The sequence below is a fragment of the Diadema setosum genome, chromosome 1 (genome assembly GCF_964275005.1).
Source record: "Diadema setosum chromosome 1, eeDiaSeto1, whole genome shotgun sequence".
Classification (NCBI taxonomy): Eukaryota; Metazoa; Echinodermata; class Echinoidea; order Diadematoida; family Diadematidae; genus Diadema; species Diadema setosum.
In genome coordinates, this window is record NC_092685.1 from 2,396,820 (window position 1) to 2,406,102 (window position 9,283).

The following is a 9,283-nucleotide window of genomic DNA, read 5'->3' on the forward strand; positions in this document are numbered from 1 at the left end:
TGATGTATGAGACAAGTCTGATAACATGTGACTTTTGATTTGATTTGATTTGATTTATTCACAAAATGCATACGGGGCCTACATACATTATATACAAATACACTGTATACAGTTTGTACATATAATGGAATGTCATACGTTTTGTGTGGATTGTCTAAGCTAGGGATGTCCAAGAGATACAATTGTATGATATTCATGCATATATGCATTATTCATATACATACAGAAACATATTTACAAGAAATGTATTATGTATTACACTGATAATATGTGAAGAATAACACAAATATTGATTCCTTCTAATTCATCTTCTGCTGTCATTACTGAAATACATTCACAATATCATAGCAATAACTATATCTACCTACAGTGTTGTACATTATAATGTAACAATAGAATATAAAGGTGATCTTTCTATTGTTAGTAAAGGTTAAAAAAAAAATAATTATAATAAGTTACGTGTACCGGTTGATGAAGGGCTGATTTTGCTAAAACATACATTTCCTATAGACACCTGCCCACGTATACTCGGGACTCGTCCTTAATGGGTTAATAGTTTCAGTACCTTACAAACGTGAAGTATACCTTATATGTGGCTGCCTTCAGGTTGACAATCTTCCCTTTTGGTGTCAGTGTACACTTCATTCTGATGAGGAAGCTGTGATGCTGCCTTTCGCTCGATGATGATAGTAATGAGGATGAAGATGATGGTCTGTCTGAGAGCTGTTCTCTGATCTCATCATGGTCACAGGGGTGAGTGTAGTCATAGATGCTGTGGCCCATGAGGTCCACCTTGGACAGGAGGCACATAGTAAACAGTTTCAATAAGTTGAACAATTTGACATGTCAATAATACCTATAAAGTTACAAGTTACAAAATGTAGACAGGACAAGTAATTAAATGTCTTTTTAAAATTCCCCAGAGGTAGTAACAAGCGCAAATTAAGAGTGAAAAGTGTGATTTGTTTTCTGTGTGTATGTGCATGCCTTTGTTCATGTGATTACACAATATGCATATTTGAGCACACATCTGGGGATGTCAGTGTGCATCTGTCTATCAGTGTCAGTCTTTGGTACAGGTTACTGTATGAATGCCATGTGGTCTTGTTTCAGATCAATGGTGTAACTTTGAAAATGACTACTTATTGAACTCTAAAAAATAAGTACAGAGTCGTATTGCCTTTTCCTTTGGTGGTTTGAAAGGGCGCCAAAAGTACTACCTCCCATAGCATAACAAATGTCTATGGTCAATCCATTTCCTCGCCAGGGAGGCATATGTGGTCCAAAATTGCCGTTCTTCAGGGACAAATTTTACAAGGTTTTAGGGTAATCAATATTATGCAATGAAGCTTTCCAAAATTAAAATCTTATTATTGCTGTTGTAGTAGAAGAGGAGTCATACTAAATATCTATCACCATTGGAACACTACAACATCTCACATGTACATGTGACACTATCTTTAGATTGGTGTTTCAGACGTGACATTTTACGTTAACAATTTAGGGTCTTGTAGAATCGGTGCTTGGAATAAGTAAATTCACAAAGAGAGCATCAAATCATTGTTGAATGCATGGCCAATGATGTGTAGATTTACATGTAGCAGTATGCAGGTATCACCCATGCTTGAAAAGAAAACATGCAAAAATACATTTTTGTTAACAATTTTCCGTTAACTTTTTGTCACGTCCGAACAAATTTCAAGTTGAGATAATTAATACTAAAAAATATAACTGAACAGTTTTTACCATTTCTAAATCACCAAGTGCTGTTACTCTCATAAGAGTCTGTGAAAATTAGGAAAGTATTTGTTTTTTAATAAAAATTTTCTGGGAATTTTACGTTTTCCATTAAAACATGTCATGTCAGACACAGCATGTCACAGAAACATACATGTGTATACATGATAACTTTCAAGTCAGGTTCTCCACTAACAGACTTACCAGGTAAATAGTTGCTTGTCTGACTTTCATAACAACACACTGGTTATATACACTGTATGTATGCACAAATTATGCAAGCTCAGGTTCATTTGGTGTACATTTTACAGTGATAAATGTAAACAATCTGTGTTTCGGATGTGACGTGTTAACAACCTATTTAGGCAAATGGACCAGATACAGTAATTTACAACATTCATTGTATTTGATGATCTTATTTTGTGTGTGCTCTCAGTTGTGCAGAAATACAGCTGTATGTCATTTGCATACCCATAGTACAGTGTATGTCACATACAGCTTATTGTTATACCACATCTGATATGATATGATATTAAGCGCTTTATAAATGTTATGTATTATCATTATTATTATTATTATATGCTATTGTTTAGTATCCTTTGCTCCTGTTTTGGTTTCAAAGGCTTACAGTGTATATTTATCTTTTCGAACAATATGTATTGATGATTTATGTGCAATGCACAAATAGTAAGCTACAGTATCAATCCCTTCATGAGGATTTCCTTTCACAGGTCATGGACTGTGGCACACAAAGATTGAGAATGGCTGTTTATTCATGCAACAACACAAAACGTGTAGAAATAATAACACTTTGGAGGGGAAGACATCTCAGACTGTAGTGGTAATTAAACTTGTCTCTTCTTCTCAACACATTGATGATGATGCAAGGCTCCTATATTTTGAATAACGCCGTTATTCAAACCTCATTCTTCCACACTGATGCATTTCATTCCTCTTTTGAACAAGCACATTATACATGTATTTCATCTGTTTTACCTCTGCTTTTGGAAAGATTAGAATAAAAAATAAATATTCTGGTATTTCAGCATCATATTAAAGTGTAGGAGCAATGTACTTTCTCATACACTGAGCTGTTTTTCAGTTTCAGTGATGCAAGGAGTTTGGTACATGTACTTTGCCATGTCAAATATCAAACAGCAATTTTGTCCTCTGGCTTAATATTCATCTCTGTATAAAAAAAAAAAAAGAAAAATGTGAAAATTATTATATTCTTTATGGTATACATTTACTCAAATTATGATGGAGACGGGCTAGCATCGCAGGGTTACCTGGTTGATTCCTACAAATTTTGAGACATTTTCTGAGATGAAGATCATGTCTCCCTCTTGTGACAAGATGAGGAGGAATCCATCCAAAGACTTCTGGTAGTGTGGGTCCATGATTTGATCCAGGGCTTTCACTTTGCTGTCTTCTTTCTCCTCCACTTTGATTTCTGCACCCAGAATAAAACAATTAATGCATGCTGATTAATACAAAACTCTTCATATACATGTACCTAATTGTTTTATTTCTTAGTCAATAATACTGTACAGTAGTACAATTTTAGCATAGCAATATGAAAAAAAAAAGGTCAATGTTTGAAGATTTCTTGATACATGTACATTGTAGCTGTCATATCACATGTTCTACATTGTAGATCAAAAGAAGAGATTAGAGTAGATTTGAAATTTTGATATCTGGATTTGTGTTTGCTATTTCTGCTTTTGGTTTTGTCTCACATGTAATTTGACACCATGTTCACATAGGCATTCTAAAGAGTAAAAACAGATGAACAAAATGGCAAAGCTTTCATCAATGGTACAAATTAGATTGATAATAATATACAGTATCTGTCACACTTTTAGATTTTTCATAGATCACTGATATTACTAGGCACATTGGACAAGGTGATGATACAAGTCTTCTACTCACCCGATCATAGATTTTCAAAATTTTTCCTTTCTTAACATCAAGCAGAAAATAATACATGGTATAAGTTGTACCATTTGATCTTGAATTACTGGTGTGTTTAAACAGGCAGTCCTTAAACCAATGGAAGAGGTGCATGTAGTGTACACAGTACATGTATGAGGGAATTATGTAATTGGCACTTCTAATTTGCATTTCAGTAGTTTGGACCTTATGTATCTGATGAAAGTTGGTGAAACTTTACCACAACATTCTTACTGTTCATACATTTGTACAATGTATGTCTAATTTTGATAAAACCTTTGTATTTTTGTTTCTCTTGACTGGATTCACTTAATTTCTACAATTCTATTCATGAATTTTATTCCAGATGTCTTTATCAGTACACCTGATCAATGGATGAAAATATATTTAAAGGCATTGTGTGATAATGTTTCAAATTTGACAAATCTGACACTCATGGTTATACGTTTATACCTCACAAATGTATCATCTGCTGCCTGGCTATCTGATAATGTGTAGAGATGAAGCTATGAAATAAAGGGTTGAATTAAACACTAAAACCTTCCACAAGTAAAAATGTTTGAATGACTGAGTTAATCAATACATAAACCCATTTGTATGCAGTTCCTAAAGACAATACATGCAATGTTTGTACTGTAAATGTTGTGATTAACCACTCAGTAAACAGTTAAAATATCTACAATTTGTACATCATACATTGGAAGGTAATTAAGTTTGTGATATAAACAACTCAAGTCTAAGATCATATGAAACATATTGGGCTTTGGAAAATCTGAACTCATTTTGAATCAAACTGACCTATCATATCAACCAACACATAAATCAACATAATGACAAGTCATTGGACAAGTTGTACATTACCTTTAGGGAGAATCTTGCCAATTTTGAGGAAACTGAGTACAAGTCGCATGATTCCTGCCTTGTCCAGCTGTGCACAAACATTGTGTGCTAGTGGTAATGTGTGTGCTAGTTCATAAAATATCTCTGTCTCTTTCCCTCTCCGACATCTTGCAGCATTTCTTGATTTTTCTTTCCTCTTCTCTGAGTTTCTGCAACAAATAATAAAGACAAGTGACAGATTGAATACAACTCTGATGAACATATTATTTCCTCTCAATTTGTGACAAGTCTTGAACATCCCAACAGTGCAACCAATGTTACAAGCAATTTTTGTTGAACATCAGAAGCAAGTAAATTCAAATGTTCATTTCCTTTTCAATTCCATGCTCCTAAAAGTAAAACACATCATTCAGTGTACCAATGTCACAATCTGTCTTAAAATTTTAATTCAACACTGACAAAGAACTTCTACATTTTGTTTCAGGTGGCAAATCTTCCCTGAAGAAGTGAAAACTGACATTTAACTTGATAACATATTGAATGCTGCCCAAAATAACAAAAGTGGCAACTTAAAATTAATTCCAAATACAATGACGTATTCTCAGCTGGTACATGTACATGTCCACATTCGATTGGTCATCGGCAATTAAGAAACTTGTTCTACTGTACACTTTGAATAACAAATCATTGCAACAACAATGCGCAAATACAGCTAACAAAAATGGCTAGCAGGCACTGGTGTGTTACCAGTACTTGATTTATTCCATGACATGTATTGTAATTGTACCCTGTTTGGCAACAAGTTCAATGCAGCATACATGTACTGCCAAGAAATGAAGCTTTGAATAAGTGCTTAATTACTGCAAAATCGGAAAATAGCATTCAACACAGACATACTAAAGCTTTTCGACATGCACTCATCAGAGTAAAGCCAGAAAGGAAAGCCAGAAACGAAACAATATACCGGTAAAGGAAGCGAAGGAAAGCATACGGGAGAAATGGCGAGCAGTGATTGGCTGTCAAGGTAAACAAAATTAGCCTTGCTGCCAGCCGTTTGGTTGATTAATGCTAAAATAATGCAAGCGTTCTTACGAACTCTTTCTGACGACACAGATTATAATTGTTTCGTTTCTGGCTTTCTGTTCATTCACGCGATTTTACTCTGATGAGTGCATGTCGAAAAGCTTTAGTATGTCTGTGTTGAATGCTATTTTCCGAAATGAAGCTTTACTTGCATACCATGGTAATAAAGAAAGAAAACGAAGAGCTCTATCATTGACCAAACATTTATGTTGTACATGCAGAATGTCCTCTGTTGGTGAAACTGATGAGAATTACAATGTAAATTCATACGCATATTCCTCTAGAGATCATCTACACATACGGGTTTTCGTATCTTCATCAAGTTCAGTAAAATTTGCACATTTGGTCATTCATTTCTTGGATGGACCAAATGAGAAGTTGAAATATGAAGTTTCATAGATTACATGTAGCTAAAAGAAAGAATCACAAGTACAACCACTGTACATGCTGTAGAACTGCACACTAAAATAATGTAACAAACCTAACATAAACCTTCATAAAGCCTTTATCTTCAATCTAAACCTATCTTCCATCCCCCTCCTACCACAAAAACCCACAACAATCAGTGTTATGATTAAATAGCATTGGTCATGTGAACAAACAAAAACAAATCTTCATCTGTACTTAGAACTGCCCTACATACTGACATTTTTCTTTTCTTTTCTTTTCTTTTTTTGATACAGGGGTGGTGCATAACCACACCATGTATGCAGACTACATTGTACAGCACACAACATTCTTTAATCACCTCTTCATAAACATGCTACAATGTACAAATGTATATGACATGTAATGTACTGATGGTCCCACCAAAAATTGGGAAATTCCCATGCAAAACACCAGTGCAAAAAATGTCTACAGTTCAAGTATGTACAAGAAGATGTGTATTGTGTATATATTACTTAGTTGCAGATAAATGCCATTTACTGTGTAAATGCATAGTACCAAATTCACTAATCCAATTTCATATACAGGTGTATTTCATTAATTTGACAATCTGAAGTCTAAAAAACTCTTCACTTACCCCATCCTAGACAACTATTCCAATTTCTCTGTGGTATCTATAATGGGTACTTTTATCAATTACAGCTGTAACTCTCTATATCAATAACACTGTAGCATATGATTGTTTTAACAAAACCTATATTTTGTGATTTCATTAATGATTTTGTGTTTATGTTGGCACTCAATGGCAGTGTAAAATACACTGTATGTGTGTATAAATATGAGGGTATAGGTGTGTATATGAGGAAAAACAAGAAAAAAAAATGTATTCCGTTCTTTCCTTTCCCAACTACAGTGTATAGACCAATTCAATATTTTAAAGGGATGGTACAGTATTGGTGGAGATGAGAATATTGGGCTTTTAATTTTTTTGTGAGATACCAAGAAAACACTTATGATATAGTACAGAGCATACCATTTTAAGAGGAATTCAAAGTTTATTTGATGAAAATCGGGTTTGGAATGACTGAAACATCCAAAAACAAAGTAAAACAAAGCGATCGTAATAAAGTGTGGGTCCCACACTTCATTAGAATCGCTCTTTTGTAGATATCTCAGCCATTTCAAAACCAATTTTCATCAAATAAACGTTGAATTCCTCATAGAATTACATGCTCTTTCATATTTCATAAGAGGTTTCTCATTATTACACCAAAAAATGTTAGAAACCTGAAATTAGATCTCAACCAAAACTGTACGATCCCTTTTTAAACAAAAGTTGATATTCATAATAAATTTTGAATATCAGAAATGCATGGCATCAATAAATTGTACATGTATTTGTACTCATATGTAAATAATTTGTATAGTATAAATAGATCTACACTGTATGTAATTCAGTATAATAGCCATTTATACAACTCATCGATTTAATGATTTGCTTCCAAATGCTTAACATACAAACAATGAATTACCAGTGTACATGTGCAAGAGTACCAGTTATAAAACCATTGTACTGAACTTATCCTTATTACCATCAATACACTAATAATATAACACATACATGTCTACAATGTACAGTGTACATGTGTGTAGATGTAAAAGCCAGTCATACAACATACAGTGTACAAACTTGCACATCATCTAGACATTCTAGTTTCTACATGTACATCATCGATTTTGGAGTCTATTCTTTAATATTTCCACAGTTTGGCACTGTCAAATATATACTGAGAGGCTACAGCACAATTTGAGAGAACAAGAAAGAAAAGACTCTACTATACTGATTATTTATAGTGGGCTTAGTTCTGCTACGTAGGCTACTGACCACTGTATACACTGTTATTTTTGCGTACTGGTAAGATATTTTTGCAAATGGGGAGGTCACGGACATTTTCGCGAGATGTTGTTTTTGTGAATTGACACACAGGCCTTTGTAAGTGCTATTCTACCTTAGCGCATAGTGATATTTTCACACGTTAAAATTGTGGTCCAAATATGAACTGCAAAATTTGCGGAAATTAGAACCCTCACGAAAATACTAACGTTAGATCTAACGTTAGTGTTCTAGAGATCTAGATCTAGAGTCTATTTCCTCTATTTGTTATTATGTTAATATTAAAAATTGTCTCGAAAATGTATGTCGGAATATATAAACCATGGACATGGTGATATTGAAGGTAACCATGGTCATAATGTCCTAACCGTTACTGTCATTTTGTTGGTTTTTGACTGTTCAAAATTTATATCAACACCACACTGTTCTGAAAAATATTCCCAATGAGACACCCCTGCCTGCCAGCAAACGCGCAAGCCGACATCCAATCACACACTACACAATTTACAGTAAATCTACTTCGTCCCCATAAAGCATTGAGCATGCATCTGTATGTACCCCAAGTCTGTACGTCCACCCATCAGAAATTAAATTACACATTGACTGACTGAGTAGGAAGTATTCGCACGGGTTTTATTGCGTTGGAGAGATTTCTGTCCGATAATGTGGTGCGAAATACTCGTGTAAAACTGAAATACTTCGTCTACTAATAACTAGATTAATGTCTTCGGTCAACACTACAACAACACACACATTATTTCAGATTGCTTTGAAATCATTAATAGGGTGAAATAACATAGTCTAACTAGACCTCTCCGTCAGTTGCGATGCAAGAAGCCGGTCGCGGTCACTGTTGTTATCTTACTCCGAAACATTCAGCTCATCCATTCTTTCTAAGTCATGTGTGCTCGCAAAATTCCATGAACAAATTGAACTTACCTCCTCTTTTCTCTGGGTACAGTCGCCATCTTTCACTTTTAGTACGCGTTTCACAGTTTGTATAGTATGTACATCCAAGTTAAATATATCCACTGTAAATATCCAGTCTTGATTCGCAATTAATCCACTGTGCAAGAATTATTAGTCACATGTGTAGCTCAATCACAGGATTCGATTCGTTACATCCTGCATGTGGCACACAGTATGGGTACGTATATCAGGGTACGGTTCACCCCGCTGTGTATCGCGTCGATATCTCTTTTCGATCCCTATGCAGTCTCGATACACTGTCGAGGATTGCATAGAGAGGCAGCTAAACTCGTGTGTTCTATCTGCGCGCTTGCTTCCGCTCAAATAATCCACTTCTGCACTCACTAGTTCGAGGTCGATATGTTGGGAGTACTAGATGGCGCAGGACGGCTACGGAACGATCGCCTATTTCGCATGAAA

At 34.8% G+C, this 9,283-nt stretch overlaps 1 protein-coding gene across 1 annotated transcript in view; it reads right to left on the minus strand.

The window, feature by feature from the left end:
* Window positions 1–9,039, minus strand: part of LOC140233143 (hypoxia-inducible factor 1-alpha-like) — a 37,772-nt gene extending 28,733 nt beyond the window's left edge. The window contains exons 1-4 of the mRNA XM_072313262.1: window positions 8,834–9,039; window positions 4,552–4,739; window positions 3,027–3,190; window positions 586–792 (exon numbers count right to left, since the gene is read on the minus strand). Of these exons, the coding sequence (XP_072169363.1) occupies window positions 586–792; window positions 3,027–3,190; window positions 4,552–4,739; window positions 8,834–8,862 (588 nt within the window). The 5' untranslated portion in view covers window positions 8,863–9,039. The remainder of the gene's footprint in view (window positions 1–585; window positions 793–3,026; window positions 3,191–4,551; window positions 4,740–8,833) is intronic.
* Between the last annotated feature and the right edge of the window lie 244 nt (window positions 9,040–9,283).